At 35.1% G+C, this 20,618-nt stretch overlaps 2 protein-coding genes across 2 annotated transcripts; one reads left to right on the top strand and one right to left on the bottom strand.

Moving 5' to 3' along the window:
* Positions 1-8,182: 8,182 nt before the first annotated feature.
* Positions 8,183-9,151, bottom strand: OR4K2 (olfactory receptor family 4 subfamily K member 2). Its single transcript, XM_010969949.3, has one exon. It carries the CDS (start codon positions 9,134-9,136, stop codon positions 8,183-8,185), a length of 954 nt encoding a protein of 317 aa, XP_010968251.1. The 5' UTR covers positions 9,137-9,151.
* An 8,032-nt stretch (positions 9,152-17,183) lies between these two features.
* LOC105079810 (olfactory receptor 4K3) lies at positions 17,184-18,130 on the top strand. Its single transcript, XM_010968657.3, is given in 2 exon segments — positions 17,184-17,223; positions 17,226-18,130. Coding segments are annotated over 2 exon segments (945 nt in total).
* Positions 18,131-20,618: the final 2,488 nt, after the last annotated feature.

The following is a 20,618-nucleotide window of genomic DNA, read 5'->3' as shown; positions in this document are numbered from 1 at the left end:
AAGCCATTGGAGGAAAAGCATTGTGTGTATTAAAGGGAGTGGCATGATAAGACCCACCCGGAACAGACAGAAATCAAATCACAAACTTATAAATGTGAATTCTACCACATCAATTGTTTACACTAAGTTCAAATTAACTGAATACTCCAAACAAAGTGATTATCAGAGTAGATGAACAGAAGACCCGCTTTTATGCTGTCAACAGGAGACACACTTTAGATTCCACATTCAGCTTTTCTTCTCAGCCATCAGTCTTGCTCAGCAACCTCAGATTCACACCAGCTTGGGAAGCAACAACCTACCTTCCATGGTTCTCTCCACTAATTCTCATTATTGTGTGAAGTCTAATCTTTGCAGTTAATCCCTTAATCCGTGTCACTCTTTATGGTTCATCTACGCTCATCATATGCTGACTGATACATGTGCTGTATTCAAAAGCAAAATTGTCTGAAAACTCCCCTTCTTCTAGTATCCTCACTGGTTTTAGTATTGAGCTTAAGCTGATTCATTGAGAAAGTCAGAGAAAATTTCATTATTTTCTGCTCTTATCTTTATAATTTTTCATTCTTTCACTCTTTTACTCTTCTTTAGATATTTTTCCCCCGATTTCTCATATTGGATCCCAAGCTTACTAATTTTTCTATATTTTAACTTGGTATTTGGGACTAAAAATGTTATTCAGAAGTTTTGATATGTAGTCTATTTTAATTCTTCAGTTCTAAATGTTTTTATCCTTGCCATTATGATTTTTTTTAACTTATGACTTACTTATAAAGCTTTTATTTTTCTTATTTCCAAAGGTTCAGGATTCTGTTTTTGAGGGGGGAGAGGGGGTTTGGTAAGGGAAAAGAAAAAAAGGCGGTGGGGGGAAGCTTCAAAAAATACAAAAAGTAGACACTTTTATTAATGTTTATGTTACCACTGTTTTGTTCTTACTGGCAGGTGATTTACAGAAAAGATGGAGGCATTGCTGTATGAATCGGAGGTGTTGACGAGTGCTCATATTCAAAGGAAGAAGGTAACGTTTTCCTATTAAAGCAGGCACTTTTTAGGACTGAGAATGCGATCGAGTTAGAGCATTAATCTGAATCAATGAAAGTTTATTTCATTGTGAAACATTTTTATTCCAAATAAACTAGGAAATGAGCTGTCAGTTCAAGAATCAAAATTTGTAATGTGAGCAGAATGCCTTACCTCACTGGTGAGAAATCACCATCCCCTCGTCCACAGATAAAGGAGCAGTGATCTGGTTCAGGGAGAGCCCTGAGTCTGTGTAAATGGGTTTTCACCCCCTTTCTTTTTGGGGGTGTGTGCTTTACTAATGAGATTTAAGTAGAACAGGCGCACAGAAAGGCTAGCCTCTACCTGCCTTATAGTTTACAGTATAATCACATATTTTCTTTCTTTTACTGTACAGTAAGGAAAAGCCATGTAATCTCTTTGCACCATGATTATTTTAGTTGCTTCAGTTCAGACTTCTTTTTCTCCATGTGTGAAAGCCAGTGAGAAATGAGAGATGGGGACAGCAGATCCAAAAGGACTCTGGGATCCAGGTAGAAACTCTATTTGACAAGGAAGCAGTACAGCTGTAAAAGTTGTATGGCCTCCCTTTTAAAACTTGGATAACTTAAATAGGTATATTGATGATAACCCAATTATATGTTATTCTTGAAGAACCTTCCTATATAGGTAGATTTAAGATTCTTAAAGAAAATTGAGAAATTTAAATGTCTTAAACATCTCTCAGATGCAATGGAATCCTATCTAATTGGCTTAGACAGACCACTGAGATAAACACCAGGATGGGGTCTTAATGCCTCCCTTCAAAAATTCAAAAGATCAGTCCCAAACTTCTAATTTATAATGTTCTAGAGTGAATAAAGAAAAGTTCAGGTTTTGCAAGCTCTAGACTGCTTACAAAAAGAGTTATATTTAAATTTAAGATACTGGAGGAAATAAAGAGATAGCCAAGGAATCTACAGCAAAACTGATTTCCAAGTTTAAGGAACCAGAAAAATTGTTGTCAACATGCAAGAATTCAGAGAATAGCATCCTCAAGAGGCCTTCCTGAGGACTAGAGTAGAGAGGAAGCCTCAGACAACAAAAATGACTAAAGACATTGACTACAGGCTGTGGCACTGAACACTAGCTGCTGTCATTCCAAAAACAGACAGCAATATTTCAGGGTTCTCCGAATAAAAGAGCACAACCCCATCTATACTTGTCTTGCAGATGGTATCCAACCGCATATGATCCAGTCAGTCTCTTTATTTGTGATTTGCAGAAAATGTAGAGGACAGAGGTACATGTTGAACTGTACTGTATGCATGCAACCCGCACATTCCAGACTGAGGGAGATGCTGCAGGGTAAATAGTTCTTCAAAGGATAAATTGTTCAGAAATGGAAGGGATAGTAGGAAGGAGACTTGTAGGTTAACAGAAAAGGAAACACAGTGGACCAGATGAAATTTGAATGTCTTAGGATGTATACTTGGGTATACATGTATGCATATAAATGTAAAGAAATGCAGGAAATGTATTACTGGAAAAGTTGGGGTAGTGGTTAATTTGGGGAGGAGAGAGAGTTGTGTTTGAAATGGACAAATGTGAGAGCTTCAGGGGTGTCTGGCAAGGTTCTATTTTGTGACCTGAGATGTGGTTGTTTATAATAGTGTTTGCCTTCTATTTCATTAAGCTATACATTTTGTGTATTTTTCTTTACTTGGTTTTACTCTATAATACAAGGCTACAGTGATACAAAAAAAAAGAATATCATTATAGTAGATATTACTGATTGACTCAGCCTCCAATCCACCCTCCTCTAGGATGTTTCTGTTGCATAAAAAACTTGAAATCTGTAAACTGCTTTTTATAGCCAAAGTTTTCTATGCAAATTAGTTTCCACCAATTAGGTGCACCAACAGGAGCTTTAGAAGGCAGAGGTGAGGCAGAGGGCAGTACGGGTGTAATCGCTCCTGGTGAGCAAGGTGATGAGATGCAGGGAGAAGTGACTGCGGCAGCCGGACCTGCATCCTAGTGACTCTGCACTAGCTGCACGGGTGTTGAAGAGAGTGAGGCAATGGTAGTAGCATCGAGGCTTTTTGACCTTAAAATCTCACTACTGGGGTCTCTTCTGGAACCCAGCAACTCCAGTAGTGGCCCCCAAGTCTTACTTCTCTAGCTCTTCCAATGATTTCATAAGCATCAAACACACTGTGTTAAATCTGCCTAATATCTTCAGTGTTTTCTCTTTTCTTCACTGAAGGCCATCTGATATAATTATGCTGACAAGATGAAAAAGTAGCAATAGATGCAGAATTATGTAGAAACAAATTCCTAGTTTAAGTGCACTTTCTAGCACTAGTATTTTCAGTCTAAGATACACTTTCTCCTTTAAATTTGCTTTGGTGAGTGGAAAAGCGGAAAATTAAGCTTTTATTGATGGCTTCAGAGAATTAGCAGAATTACAAGGCAAAAAACAAAGGTAGGCAAATTAATAGTAGGCTGGCAATTAGTAGTCATAAAAAGGCTACTAAGGAAGGGAAAAAAACCTGGAACCTCTAGGGCTAAACATTTCTTTAATAACAGTAAATTGTAAAGAGATAGTTAAATATAAATTGGTATACACCTTCTCCCTATCTTGGCAGTGTAAATTATGGGACTAAAATATAAAAATACAAACACAATATTTTAGTACATGCTACATGTTGGGATGCATCAATGTATGTATGTATGTGTGTGTGTGTATATATATATATATGTATTTAATGAAAAAAATATATATATGTATTTAATGAAAAAATCAGAAAGAAAAAGATAAAATGTCAATTGAAATATACCACCAACCATACAGACAGAGTATATCAACCCATGATCCACGTCACAGTTCCAATCTTATTGGGATGTTGGTCCTTCTAACTACTGCATACGTTGCGTGTATTTACCTCATGGTATAACTAATAGCATTAAAAATAATTCACAACAACAAAATATAGCCTAATCTTTATAAAATTAACCATTGTAACAGAAGCATATAAATTGAAAGACTCAAATTGCTCAGTGGATTTTATTGGACTGAGAGTGCATGCAAGAAGTTTATATGAATTAGGTTTCCATGGCTGTTTTTTTTTCTCCTGGCTTTCAATCTGGATACATGCATCCAGAGGTCACCATGCAAAATAATAATAGTGAAGACGCAGGGAGAGAAGACGGTTATTTCAGCTTTCTCATCAATTTTGCTTTAACTGTTTTGTCTAAAAGTTCATTTGAGAAGCAAGGTTTCATTGATCATTGTTTAAGTATGAAAGCATGTGTATAAAGAGTCTGAATATATTCAAATGCTGGCATCTTCCAAGAACTTCTTCCATTTGGCAGCAGAGTCCAGTGATCACATTATCTCAGGCTCTTGTCAATGTAGAAAAATTATTCACATAAAACGGTTCATACACAAAATTTTACTTATCTATCTAACTTACTATTCACTAATCTATTTATTTATCTATGTCTTCACTTTAATAATATAGAGGATCAAAAATCATCATTCTTATTCTGTTCAAAATCGTGGTGAAAATCCAATCTAAAATCAATAATTTAATAATTACTCATTATAAAGAAGCAATTAAATAATAATTAAACAAAAATTTGGAATTTCTCTTGATTCATAAAAATTATGAGCAGTGAGAAAAACAAGCTTCTAGAAGCGTGAATTAATATAAGAACCAATGTAGTTTTCTAGTGGAAGTTACTTTCAATTTTCCAAGTTAATCCTGATACACATTAATTTTATGCACACATATGTAGACACAAATATTTAAAATTCATAAAATAAAAATTTACCTTTCAAATTAAACATGTCAATTTTTAGCTTAGGAGTACCAGGTTCCTTAAAAATATCCAGAGTTGTTCAGAATGATATTATAATAACATTTATTGGACACATGCTTTATATGAATGACTTAATTCCTCAAACAACTCTGTGGTGCAGGTACCATTATTATGTCCTTTTACAGATGTAGAAACTGAGGCTAAGTGACATTAGGTATCTTGCCCAAGTTTACACCAACAACGAACAGTAGAATAGGCATTTAACATGGATAAAAAGATGCATGAGTCTAAGTCTTTTATCTCTACATTCAGGGGGGATCCAGGGTCTGCAGAGCCTAAAGTTTATGCAAATCTAAAGGGACTTATTTAAGGAAAAAAAAGAGCCAAAATTAAGGATAAATGGTTGCTGGGATCCATTCCAGGGCGTTGGGAAAAAACCATGCAAAGGAGGGGGTCTAAAACTTCACCTTCAATGTAAATCCATCATCACTGCACTATATAGTATTCTGAAATTTTCCTCAAATGATTTTGGATGTATACATCATTTACAGTTTTTATTGTCATTACACATGACAATTCCTTCATGTATTACAATTTACATTTTATCATTTCAGCTAGACCTGATTTTTATAGTTTTTTCACCTGCATTCAATTATACTGCTCAATTTTACAAAGCAGCTTTTTACAATTTTTAAAAGCTCAGAGGTTTGGCATTGCCAGATTTCCCAAGCACCTAAAGGAATATGAGGTTGCTTGTCAACATAGTCTTCTTATAAATTCTCCATATCTTATTGCTCCTTCAATTGTGTTATTGGAAATTCAGACCATTTAAAGCTATCCTCAACTTGGTATGTTTTTACTAGCTGATTTCTTTTCATCTAGCATGCTTTGCAAAACATTATTTCTGCCTTTAGATGCCCTAGTGGCAAATGGCACCATCTTTAGTAACTGCTTAAGGAGCCTGTGGCCATGTCACTGTACTTAGACTTGGTAAAACTATCAGCATCGTGTTGAGGAGACATGGTGAGAAAATAATCCACCTGTAACTCCTGATTAAGATTTAGGGGGGGAGGATATAGGTCAGTGGTAGAGTGAATGCACAGCATGCACGAGGGCCTGGGTTCAATCCCCAGCACCTCCATTAAACAAACAAACAAACAAACAAACCTAATTACTTCCCCGCTAAAAGCAAAACAAAAGATTTAAGTGCTTATGTAATATGAAGAGGTATCTTGTATGTTGACTGCTCATTCCGAGCACCAGAGAAAGTGTTTAGTTCCCTTTATATATGGAAATTCTCCAGAAGCTATCTATGGTCCTTTTCATTCTCAGCTACATGGCCTTACTCTCGATTCAACTTCTCAGTTTCATTGCTGACTTGCCTTCCAGAATTGTCTGCTGATCAGTTATACTGTTGAGGTTTTTGGCAAATGTCTTTTAAGTTTTAGAATTCTCCACATAAGCACTAAAGATTGATGATATCCCTTTAAAAAGACTCCACAGTTTTATCTTGCAAAAAGCAATTCATTTAAAAACATATTTCCTATTATTTGAAAGAATTATTTGGAGCATTTCTAAAACAACAACTAGAAAATTTCTCTGTGTGTTCCTTCATCCTGAACATATTTGCAGATGTAACTGAAACTGAAAGTTCACACATACAACCAAAATTCTTCCATTTGTATCCCTATTTCAAATAGAATTATGCTATTATTTTGCAGATATAAACACTTTTTTCCTGTGTTAATACTGCAGACATTTTATTCAACAAGTTCAAAAATGCCTAGACTTTAAACACAATGTACAACTTTTAAACTGCAAAGTTGTTCCCTTGTTTGTTTAATACATTAATGAAGAAAATAAAAAATACACACTGATGAGGAAAAAAAATTCCTCATATCATTTGGCTTAAAATGAAAAGTTAGGAATTTTACTTTCTTGACTTCTCTCTTATCAATCAATGTAATTAGTGCATATAGAATTCTTGGTTTTCTCTGTTTACTCAATAATGCCAGAAAAGAATAACAACTTGATATCTATCAAACACTATGGTTGCAACAGATCTTTCCTCTTGTGGATGCAAGCTGGAAAATATATTGGACACCATATTTCATAGATATCATTTAGTGAATGAAAAAATGGTTAATTCTTTCACGTTTGCCATCAATTAAAGTAGATGATTTGCAAAGCAAGGCATCCAAGAGATTTCTTGACCTTCAATGCTTGCAATTCCAGTACCTTCCAGCAGGTGGTAATGATACCTTCTGACCCTTGAAGCTAACTTTGAACCTAGCATTCTCATCTAAAACAGTAAAAAAAAACAAAAAAAAAACCCAGAAACAAAAATCCTTCATATACAGAACTATTACTTTGATAGTGTATTACTAAGCACAGATTTCTTATTTTTGCTTCCAAATATTAAAAGGAAAAAGTAATTTAATGACCATTTAAAGCAATGTAATACTTTAAAAGGAAGGCATAAACTCTCCATTAATTCATTATTGTCATAAACTCTCCCTCTTAATTTAATTCTGATTTTAACTTTCCAAGCATTAAACTGACATTAGTTGTCTGTATGAAGCAAGTGTACTGCTTTGAAATTCATTTCATACTATTTTCTATTTGCAGAATTCTGTAGCCTCTTTATTCAGTTGGCATTATGAGGAGTTATCATGACTACATTTCTTTGCTTATTAGCTAAATGTCAATGGTGGTGACTTCTCTACTTATAGCATTTTTCTTTGGACCTCATCAATATTTGTAATGAAATATATCCAGAGTTTCTTTAATAGAAGAACTCACAAGTTTGTTTAAATGTTAAGTAGTAATGACTCAGGGATGCGCATAGAAAATCATCACCTATCTATGAGGGGCTCCTCCTATAGCAGTATAGAATTTCTAAGGCTTATAGAAATCTTACTTTAGGGACAATTTGTTGTAGTTTAGGGACAATTCATTGAGTAATTCAGTTGTTAGTTGTCTGTAAATGTCATTATCTCCTAGTTCTCCTTTAATCTACACTTTCTCTTCTCATTTTCTGTTCCTCTTTTCCAATGAATAAAGTATTAATATTGAATTTCCTAACTGAAACAATCAGTTTTGGCATTTTTATGGATATTCTTTGCTTCTGCAAGAAATTGCTTCTGTCAGCTTGCTTTTCTAACATTGAAAGTATATTTAAAATATTTGTATGAGAATAGTTTTAACATGAACTTAACTTGTGCTGTCACAAGTTTTGGCAGTTGCAATTTGGTGAGGACTATAGAAATAAGAACCTAACATATGCCATGCACACAAAAATTGTGGCACTTAATGACTAGGAATAAAACTAGAAGTTAACTAAAACTAGAAGTTAAAACTAAAAATAATATGAAGAAGTTGTCTTGTTGGAATTTAAAAGCTTATTCTTCAGTTTCCTCATAGCTGTCTTCACTTCCTGATTCCTCAAAGTATAGATTACTGGGTTCAGAATGGGAGTAAAGATGGTATAAAACACAGACAGGATCTTGTCTACCAGAAAACTGCTTAGTGGCCACATATAGATGAAGATGCAGGGCCCAAAGAACATGAAGACCACAATGAAATGAGCTGTGCAGGTAGAAAGAACCTTAGATGATCCTTTTGAAGAATGATTCTTGATAGTAACCAGGACAATAACATAAGAATTGAACAAAAGAATAAAGCAGGACAAGGCAATTACGCCACTTGTTGAAATCATAAAGAGGCCCAGGACGTAAGTATCCACACATGCCAGCTGGAACACCACAGGAAGGTCACAGAAAAAGCTGTCTACCTCATTGGGACCACAGAATGGTAATGTGAGAGCAAATATGACCTGGCTCATTGAGTGCATGACCCCCACAACCCAGGAAGCCACCACAAGAGCAACACATACCTGGGGACTTACGATTGAAGCATAGCGGAGAGGCTTGCAAATTGCAGTATACCGATCAAAAGACATAGCCATAAGTAAAATAATCTCAGTACCAGTGAAAAGGTGTAGAAAAAATATCTGGGTGATGCAGCCATCAAAGGAGATGGTTTTGTGTCCAGTGAGGTAGTCTGTAATCATCTTAGGGGTGGCAAAGGAAGCAAGAGACATATCAATGATGGAGAGATTGGTAAGCAGGAAATACATAGGAGAGTGCAGGTGAGAGTCAGCTATAACTGTGATGACTATGAGGCTGTTACCCACCACTGTTGCCACATAAAACAGTGAAAACACCATGAAGAAAAACATCTGTAGTTTCCAGGAGTTAGAGAGTCCCAGCAAGGCAAATTCAGAAACAGCAGACTTGTTGGCCACGTCCATTGTCCTGATTGATAGGCGGAAGTCTGTATTAAAGAAAAACATCAAGAGAAACTATGAGTCAAGTGAAGCAAAAGCTCCATGTCCAAGAATCCACTTCCATAGACTTTGTTTCATCTATGAAAACCTATCTTTACTATTCTTTCCATCCTCATTTTTGGTGTATTGTTTTGAAAGATAATTATAGGATATTAGAGATCATAGTGAAATACGACTTAAGTCATAGATGGTGAAAATAACACTTTCCCTTCTGGTGCTAATGGGCAATCCAAATGAGATTATATCATCTTAAATATTTACTTATCCACATATTTGTCCATTAATCTGTGCAATCCTAAAGATAATAGCTCACATTTAGTAAGCACTTACTTTGGACTCACAATGTGTTAAACACACACACACACGGTTAGTCATTTAGAGTTTATCCATAAGGATATCCTTACTGAAAGAACATATAAAAAATATGTAACATATAAGTGACATGGGCTTTTAGGCAACATTATAGAGGGTTTTTAATGAACAGTTGCAGAACTCTTGTAAATTTCCAAAGAATTTTTAACATATGCACAAATAAAAGTTGTCTGATTGAAACGCATCAGAAACACAGAGAAAATTAGTTTTGCTGGTATTTATCCAGTGGCAGAAGACTGATTATCACACAGTATACACAGTATATATACACAGTATATAGTATTACCACAGTAGTCATACAGCCCAAGAAAAGACATTTTACTTCTTTTTTCTTGATTTCTTTTTTTTTTTTTAAACAGCAGTCTGTTCCATGTACAAATACTTATAATTTTATGACTTGAAATTTTGTTTTGTCTCCTAAAGGATATCACATTATTTCTATGGGAAAGAACTCAAAGATCAATCTCATTAGTCCTACTCCTGTTTGACTTCTCCCTTCATATATGCCAACATATGCAAACTATTTTATTGATCTCAGCCCCGCGGAATAGGGGTTAGGAGATGGATGTATGGAAGGCAGACAGCGGAGCTGTCTTTAACTTACCAGATCTATAACAGAATCCAGGCTTTAGATTATTCAGTGTTGAGTAGGCTCTAACAGAGAGCATATAGGAGGCAATTTTAAATATAAGTAAATGACCTAGTTGAATCATTAGTTGTTTAGCAGTTGTAGGTAAAATGGGTGTTGTAGGGATTTGGGAATTGACCAAGAAGTCATCTTGCAATGGGATCTATTAAACAACAAAAATGGTATTATTTGCTTCACAACAGTAAGATATATCCAGAGTCTTATGGGAATTTACAATGATTGTTTTTACCTGGACCTGAGAGATTCAGGAAATGGAAGTTGGGAAAGCCATCATTTGAGGTAGCAGGAGATAGCAAGTCAATGAATTTTAATAAGCACTTGATTATCTAACCCTGCTCTAAAGGCAGTAAAGAATAAAATCCAGAAACATTCCCTTCTGCTTCAGGTAATTTATAGTTCCTTGGCAGATATTGAATAGATATAAATAAAAAAAATTGGTGAAAAAAATACAGCCAAAAAAATCAATTGTTCAACCAGTTCTTAAAGATAGTGAACTAGATTTTCGATAAAGGAAAATTTACAATGTGCATAGTAAATAAAGAAAGTGTTCTTGCAGAAGAAATGTCATGAACTTGACCTATAATGAAAACTAAAATTTTGTTTGGCAAGGGAAAAAAAACATGTAGGGAATAAAATAGTGGAACTTATTTACAGGAACAAGATATTCAGTCAACAGGTTGGAAGAACAAGAATGCCACTATAAAATAGAACTTGATGTAAAGGATGACAAAGATACACTGTAAGACTCTAGGCAGATTATGATGATTTGAAGTCAATGTTTTGTAAGGATTTACATGGATGGTTTCGAGAAGAGAGGCAGGGAATTATTAAATGAAATAGGTATAAGAAGATCACTTTGACTAAGGTATCAGTAATGTAAATGTTATTGAGATTAGTAAAATCAGAATTCCATATAACTGTCATTTTGAGTTATTTATTTATTGAACAATTGGCTATCTTATTTTACCTAGTCCATCTCTTCAGGAACCCTTCATTGCTGTGGGAGGAGTATAATTCCCACTTTATTTACCAAAGCTTTGGAAATATGACTTGCTTTATTCAATGTAATATGAGTAGAAGTTTCATGTGCTACATATGAGCAGAAGTCTTATGATTCAATGAATGATTGCACTATTGCTCTTATTCCATCTGCCTGGGTCCCAGGATAAAGAGATAAGAGAGGGAGGCTGGATGGGCAGGCCGTGCTCATGGATGTAGATACAATCATATGAAGATGTCAGTTATCTCCTAATTGTTGTATACATTTAACACCATATTAATCAATAGCCCAGCAAGCTTTTGTAGAATAAACAAATTCATTATAAAATTTCTGTGAAATTGCAAAAGACTTAAAATTGCCAAAATAGTTTGTTAGAAGAACAAATTTTTTAGGTTCACACAATCTGTCTTCAGCATGTAATGTAAAGCTATAGTAATCAATACAGTGTGGTGTTTGCCTAAGAGTAGATAAGTAGATGAATGCAACAGAATGGAGGGTCCAAAAGAAATTCACAATTATGGTAACTGATTTTCAACAAAGCTGCCAGAGTAATTCAACAAGAAAGAATAGCCTATGTTAATAGTTCTTTGTTAACACAATTGGATAACCATATGCAAAAGTAAATAAATTGCCTCAATCCTTGTCTATACCTTACACAAAAATCATCTGGAAATGAATATAGATGTAAAAACTAAAACTATAAAAGTCTTAGAATAAAACAAAGACTTGTGGCCTAGAGTTAGGCAAAAATGTCAGGAAAGACAAAAAGAAAAAAACCATAAAAAATTGATAACTGGGGCTAAATCAGTATTTAAACTTCTGCTCTTTGAAAAGATAATGCTAAGTAAATGAGAGGTGTACCACTGCCTGGAGGAAAACAATTTCTGGATTCAAGAATTAGCGGTAGCTGCTGACGTTGACCACGTGCTTTGCTTAGACCCACAGAACAGCTTCACATAGTTTTTCTACCAGCTCTCCCTTAATGACTCCTCCTTCATTGCCTATGTGGGCTTGGTTTCTGAGACTAACAGGTTAGTGCTGCTGCCTCTGGTTCTGTAACTCCCCATTTTATATCTGCACTTCCCCAGGTCATTCCACAGTTGTTCAAAGTCTAATTTCTATGGTAAATCCCTTATCCCATAATACATAGTGCCTCTGCTTCCAAGGTTGAATTCTGACTGATATAATTCCTAACCTAAGTAAAAACTAAGCCAGATATATTCAAAGAAGGTCATTTTTTTTAAAGTATAGTTGATTTACAATATTTTATTAGCTTCAAGTGTACAGTATAGTGATTCAGTATTTTTATAGAACTTACTCCATTAAAAGTTATTACAAAATAATAATGTACAACATACATCTGATAAAGGACTTGTATGCACAATATATGAAGAATTCTTACAACTCAATATTAAGAGGACAAAGCACCTGAATAAAACTGTGTAAAAGATTTGGACACAATCTTTACCAGAGAAGACGTATGAAAAAGGTCATGCCTTGAAAAAAAGACTCAGTGTCATTAGTTATTAGGGAAATGTAAGTTTAAATGAAAACGCAATACCATGTTACACATGCTAGCAGGGCTAAAATTTAAAATTTAAAACTGAATGTGGAGATCACTTGAAATTCTCACACATTGTTGGTGGGAAGGCAAAAATGGTATAACTACTTTGGAAAACGATTTATCAGATTCTTTTAAAGTTAAAAATAACACCGTAATCCCCAGCAAGTCTATTTACCAAGAGGAAAAATATTTGCCTAAGTCCACTCAAAGGTGTGTACATAATTTTTCATAGCAGCTTTATTCATAATAGTAAAAATTTGTAAACAGCTCAAATGCCCATCAAATGATGCAATGGTAAACAAATTGTGAAATATTCTACCATTGAACACTACTCAGCAATAAAATGGAATGAACTACCACTGCACACAACAAATTGGATGAATTTCAAAAGCAATATGCTGAATGAAGACAGATCAAAAGACAACATACTATAGGATTAAACTTATATGAAATACTAAAAGAGGTAAAACGAGAGAGAGCGAGCAAGCAGACCATTTATTTCTTGGGACTAGAGGTGGAAGGAGGGTGTTGGTTGCAAAAGAGCATAAGGGAGTTTTTTAGGGTGGAGGATGAAGATACTCTATTTCTTGATTATGGTAGTGTTTACAAGACTATACATTTTTCAAAACTCAATGAACTCATTAATTTAAAATAGGCAAATTTTATTGTATACATGTTATACCTCAATAAAACTAATTTTTTAAAGACAAAAAAGTTTTAATTTTATTCTTGATATCTCAACCCTATTATATCCCTCCATCTGGAGATATCTCTAAGTACATAAAGATGCCCCTCCTTAGGGTTGTATCATTTTACTCCCCTACTGGCATAACCTCACCACAGTATCGGCTTATGGTAGGTTTTCAAGCTGTTAGATTTTGCTGTCTGATAGAAATGATTTTACCCTATGCTAATTGATAAACAATTTCTCAATTTAATTTTTCTTATTAGAGTTTGAGCATCTTTTATGTAGTTAGCCATTTGCACAGCTTTTCCCGTTGCTCTGTAGGATTGCTGATCTTTTTATTCTCTATTTTAGTAGCTTTTTATATATTAACATATCATTGCTTTGTCTTAAAAGGTTGCAGATATTGTTTCTAGGTATTCATTTGTGTGTCAGCTATGCTTTTGTGTCTCTGCCATGAGCACTTACTTATGTAATCAAAATTTATAATGTTCCCTTATTAATTCTGGATTTTGAGGTATAGTTAGGAATGATTTCCTCTCCCAGATCATAAAGAAATTCAATTTTTACATCTAAATATCCTTCCCATTTTGAACAGTTACAGGTAAGGTATGAAGAATGAATACAGGTCTACCTGTTTCCAGGTGGCTATCCTGTTATCTCAAAACCACTTGTTGAAAAGTGCCTATTCTCCCACTCATTTTAGGAACTTCATTTATGATACACTTCACTTCCATATGCAATTTAGTCTATTTTTAGGTTTTCCGTTTTGTTTCTTTCAATTCTTTGTATATTAATTCATCAATGTCACCTAGTTTTACTTATGTCCTCTTTATAGTATGTTTTCATGCCTTTTATAACTCTCAATAATCTTCTGTAATCCTCTTCCATTGCTCTACTTTTTAAAATGTTTCCCTGACTCTTCCTGCATTTTTGCATATCCTTTTTCCAGAAGAATTTTGTCATCAGTTTATCTAGATCAAAGAGGACTGGTATTATTTGTATCTAGATTGCATTGAATTTACAAATTAACTTAAGGAGAACTGACATCTTTATGATGTTGTGATTTCTAATTCAAGAACATGGTTCAAGTTTTTCCGTTTGTTCAAGTCTGTATTTGTGTCTTATAGGAGAGCTTTATGCTTTTCTTCACATAGGCTTTGGACATCTCCTTTAAATGTGTGGATTCTTTTTGTTGGTCCTTTTCACTTGCCTTTCATTTATATGTAAAAATACTATTGACTTTTACATGTTAATTTTATAAATGACTATTTTACTTTTTTTTTTTTGTGTGTGGTGTCTTTTCCATTAAATCTTTTGGGTTCTAATATACAGTAAAATCATCTGTAAAAATATACAGTCTTACTTTTTTTGTTTTTGTTTTTGTCTTTATTTTAACTTTTTGTGGGGGTGTTAATTAGATTTATTTATTTTTTAGAGGAGGTGCTGGGAATTGAACCCAGGACCCCATGCACTCCAAGCACATACTGTACAACTTGACCTATATCCTCCCCCAACAGTTTTACTTTTTTCTTCCCAATTTTTAAGTGTCTAATATACCATTCTTTCAGGTAATTGCATTGGTTAATACCTCCCACATAATGTAAGATAATGAGAAAGTACTTTCCTAAAATGTTTTGAAGTTCATTCTGAGAAACACACCTGCAAAAAATCTTAATAATATCATATCCCAATATCACAGAGAACTCTTTTTGGTGAACATTATAATCTTAAAACAACTGTAAGATGTACAGATATTTTCGTTAATACTATTACTTACTGAATAAAATTTTCTCCAAATGGAAGCACAGGCTCATTCTCATATATTATTGGAGGAACTGAGATAACATTTGCAGCCCCCAAGTCAAATAACAGATCCCATTTGTCTTATCTTTGCTGTGATCCAAGATAAAGGTGATTTCTTACATCTCTCTCATCCCGTCATATGCATGCCATGTACATAAAGCACTTAAGAATAATCATACCATTTTGTGATCCATCTTTAACTCTGGCCAAACCAACTTGGATGTTTTAATAGCTCCCACTGGAACTTGAACATTTGTTTATTCCCCAAACAGCAGCTGGTCTTTTTCATGCCATGTAATTTATTGAGTCAATTCATATCAATACAGATGTTATTAATACAAAGGTCTCAGAGATTTTGAGCCTCCTTTACCTATAAATTAGACAGAGGGTTGATCTGACGTCATTCTGGAGCAATTGTCACTGCCTTCAGGTACTAGTTGAGTATTAGAATATCAATATGTGAGTGGAAAGGATCCTAAAGTTGCCTAGATCAACCCATTCGTGTTACATGTGAGGAATCAAAGGTACCAGTTGATGCAGCAAATTATCCAATCTCATACATCTAAGACAAGATTTGAATCCACATTTTCTGAATCCCAGGTCACCGCTATTTCTGCTACACCAGTTTAAGGGAGAGCTGGGCTGATACCCATTTAATATTAGGTATGTGGGTACAGAAACAAATTTAAAAGTTTCTACCATGGGAAAATCATAAGAATAGTGTGGAGTTAAAGGGCAAAAAACATGGGAACAAAAAGTCAGAGTGTGGGTAATTGCATGTATAAATTGGTTTAGTCTGGGAACAATTCATTTAGAATGTATACTTACTGCGATAAGAAAGGGAAAGGAAGGAAAAAAGAAAAGCTTGGTTTAGTGGCAAGATGAAAGGGGTTCATCATGCATTTTAAGGGCACATCTTTTCAACTGGCTTTCAGTGCACTTTGTAAAGTCTGCTCAGATCTCAATAAGAGTTTCCCTCAACAGTCTAGTTTTAATGTTGACATGTTATATTACATAACTTCTCCTAGGTTCTCCATTACTATCCTCTGTCTCTACATAAACCCATCTCCTACCTGTTTAAAGTGAACTCTGGAAGCAGGAAGAGTTTTCTCTTTCAGACTGTTTTGGTGAAAGTCTATAAAATACAGCAGTTAAAAAATGTCTGACTTTAGGCAGCATGGTATTTAACAAAGTCTATTTAAAATACATGGAAATGTGTGAAACCGTCAGGCTTTAACTGCATCATTTTCACTAGCCTTTGAAAATGTATGGCCTTGGTGGCATAGACAGGGTCATTCATGTCTGTGTGACTGAAATGAAGAACTAAGAATAAGAGGCTACTTCATTTTTACTCTGAACAATCTCCATTAGAAAACTGAGACAGATTATGTTTCTCTATTCCTGTTTCCCTCATGTTGTGTTCCTTTATCCTTCCCACTACGAGAAACCATTGCCCACAATCCTTTGCATCATTGTGTTCCCACTAATAATCAATCGTGATTCTCAAACATTGTTCATCCAGTCTTTCCCTGTCATCATGATGTTTTGACAAAGGTTCCCATTCCCTCCACCTTCAAAACTTGCTAGCAGCTGGTTATGAAAATTTTTAGGTTTTTTTTTTACAAACTGAGGAGTAAATATTCAAAGAGCTGAATTTTTTATTTATTTTGTGAAGATTTGCACTTTTCTTGTAAGCAGATTGCTAGGTTATATGAATTAATCTTGAGTTGAATCAGTTAAGACATCTGGAAAGGCCGTGGGGGAAATACTTGATAACCATGAGCAGGAGAGTGACACAGCAGGGAACTATCTAGTGGTGGGCAACCACTACATTGTTTTATGCAAAAAAAACCCCTCACTTTGTGTTTGATCACTGTATTTTTCCTATTTCTCCTCCATTTGGAAATGTCAGAGTCCTTCTCAAAATCAGAGTGAATGGCCTGGAATAATCAGTCAGTCATAACTGAATTCATCCTACGGGTCTCTCCAGTTCTTGGAAACGCCAGGTCTTCAATTTCCTGTTTTTCTCTGGAGTCCATGCAGCCACTGTACTGGGGAACCTCTTCATTGTTCTCACCATTGTGTCAGAGCCACACCTTCACTCCCCCATGTACTTCCTGCTGGGCCATCTCTCCTGCATTGACATGTCTCTGGCCTCCTTTGCCACCCCCAAAATGATTGCAGATTTCTTCAGTGAGCACAAAGCCATCTCGTTTGAAGGCTGCATCACCCAAATATTCTTCCTACATCTCTTAGGGGTTGCTGAGATTGTGCTGCTGATATCCATGTCTTTTGATAGGTACGTGGCTATATGTAAGCCTCTACGTTATTTAACCATCATGAGCCGGAGAACGTGTGTGGGGCTTGTGACTCTTTCCTGGATGGTCGGCATCTTCCACACTATGAGTCAGTTAGCATTCACTGTGAATCTGCCCTTCTGTGGACCCAACGAAGTGGACAGTTTCTTTTTTGATCTCCCCTTGGTGATTAAACTCGCCTGCATAGACACATACATTCTGGGAGTGTTCATGATCTCAACCAGTGGCATGATTGCCCTGGTGTGCTTCCTCCTCTTGGTGATCTCCTACACATTCATCCTGGTTACCGTGAGGCAGCGTTCCTCTGGTGGGTCCTCCAAAGCCCTCTCCACATGCAGTGCCCACTTCACTGCTGTGACTCTTTTCTTTGGCCCGTGCATTTTCATCTGTGTGTGGCCTTTCACAAATTTTCCAATAGACAGAGTGCTCTTGGTATTTTATACCATTTTCACTCCCCTCTTGAATCCAGTAATCTATACTCTCAGAAATAAAGACGTCAAGGATTCCATGAGAAAACTTAGCAGCCGTGTCTTTAAGTCTAGGAAGACTGCTCATACCCCTTGATTTCCTCGTACAAAAATGAGCATTTATCCCCCTCACTCGGGGTCGATAAAGTGATTCTTCTGCAAGAAATCACTAGTTCATGGCAGAACTATTTCTGTAATCAGGCTCAGCAGTCACTGAGTTTCAGTTATAATAAGAGTTCCTCACACAATGTAATATTTATTATGGAGCATTATCAAACCTATACTCAAAATTTTACCTCACAAGGACTCGCTTTTTAGAATGTTCAGTTCTTGTCAGATGTAAGCATTTATTTGAGTATTGAGTATTCATATGCTTTAAGAGGAGATTTCCCGTCAGTCTCTTATGATCGTCTCTAAGTAAAGGGGCAAGTGTGAAAGTACCAATACCAGTTCACTGAAGTAACAATGGAATTTTTTATTGCTGACAAAGGTGCTGATGAATCCATTATTTTAGTTCAAAAGTCAAAAAAATGGAGGATTCCTCATAAGTGAAAATATTTCCTATTTAATATTTTTGTGACCTGTCTTTAGTAAGAATAAGAATAAATTAATTATTTATTTCAGTCCCTAAGTTTCTTAGAGTGGGTTTCACAAGTTTAAAACAGTATAGTAAATTCCAGGAAAATTCCTAAAGTCTGATCCATATAGAAATAGTCTAGATTCTAGAGTCATATACAACAAATCCCATCCACATTCCCATTCTGCAGAAGATGAAACTGTGATCCAAGGACACAGTAGTTTTTTCAAGGTCATGCTTTTTCGAGGCAGAATCTAGATCATTCACCTACAAACATGGATATTTGTTTATTTTCTAAACAGTAACAAGTTATTTTGGTGCCGTGACGTTTACTGCATCATTTTTGTAATCAAAAGCTGTATTGTAAATACTACGGTTCTAAGAGAGCTGAACCATTTTCCCCTTGGTTAAACACAGCATCTGACTTAAGGAATCCATGAAACAGTGGCCTTTTGACATAGTTTCTATAGCTAATAACCAGAGTTTTTCAGACATAGAAATCATCCAGTAGTACCTATTTATTTTACTGATGATGAAATTGAATTGACTTTCCAAATTTTATATACCCGTGAAAGAGTCTAGCCAAGAAGGAGCCTGACTCTCCCTCTCTCTCTCTCTCTCTCTCTCTCTCTCTCTCTCTCTCTCTCTCTCTCTCTCTCTCTCAGTTGGACAATGGCTAAACTATCTTCAGGAGCATTTTGGTCATTGTCATTCTGAGAGCTATACATAAGAGAAATATTTAATGCATTAAAGTGAACTCTTATAACCATTATTAATTATTGAATTATTCAATTACCCAGTTGCCTGACATTGTCCAAGTTTGCATAATACAATATATAATATTGTATAGTTTGGGTTTAAAGACAGATGTATATATCAATGATTGATGGATAAATAGATTGTAAAGAGTTGAATATAAAGATAAATCAATTATTAGGTGAATGGATGGGCAAACAGATGGATATGAATGGGTGGGTGGGTGGATGTTTAGCAAGATGGAGACAGGTAGATAGATATAATCAGGAAGAAATGAATATACAGTTTAATATATTGACTCAGGTCTCTGTGTCTGTATATTGAATCTGTACAAGTTAAGTTATTGAATTTGGTAGAGTTGAAAAGATATACTCTTAAATATACTTCTTGTGATGAAGTATAGCCAATTCAATTTATGAATATATTTAATGTCACTGGGGAGATCTACTAATGAATTAGGTTGGTGAAAATATAATTTTAAAAAGCCCTTATAAATGACTCTATGAATATTATAAATCTGCCCTTTCATCTTCTCAACCCTGTTAGTGAGACCAAGTCTGCAAATTGGATATTCATATTTCATTCTGCTCATTAGCATATGGTTGGCTGATCAGAGTATGGAATGCTGCATTATTTTTTTCTATGTCAGGCTATGAATTTTGTTCTCCAGTTTAGCATCCTAACATACACACTGCTAGAATGATAGCCAAATAAACGTCATAGGTTTCATTACATGAAAATTCACATATGCTGTAAAAGGCTCCAAGCATCAGAAATGCAACATGGAAAGTTAATCTCAAAGTCAAAATTGATATAGTTGGAATAAGCACCAACCAAAGAAATTTTGAATAAAGGACTATGCCAATCTCCACTTTAAGCCCTTCAGTGATGAGGTCTTCTCTCTCCCTGCCTCATATTCTCTACTGACAGTTATTGGAGCATGATCCTTAGTGTTTCATTCCCATTGCCTCTCATAGGGAAGAAGCCTAACACTGAGTCCCAACAGTTCATTGTAAAAGATAAACCTAGCAAACAATTTCAGAGAATACTGAACCTAATTTCATAAACCTATGTCTTCACCTCCAAGAGTCGTTAGCATAATTAAAACTGTCTGGAATGTGGTTCTATAAAGTCATTTAATTTTTTTCTTATTTAATGAATTAGATTTCTGTTCGCTATGTACCTCCATCCAGCTTAAACTGTTTCACAAGTTGGTCTCTAATTATAGTCTAATAAATAAAACCAAGAGTAA

Source organism: Camelus bactrianus, chromosome 6 (assembly GCF_048773025.1).
Source record: "Camelus bactrianus isolate YW-2024 breed Bactrian camel chromosome 6, ASM4877302v1, whole genome shotgun sequence".
In the NCBI taxonomy this organism is placed as follows: domain Eukaryota; kingdom Metazoa; phylum Chordata; class Mammalia; order Artiodactyla; family Camelidae; genus Camelus; species Camelus bactrianus.
The sequence above is the reverse complement of the archived record's forward strand: the minus strand, read 5'-3'. Positions and strand labels throughout refer to the sequence as shown.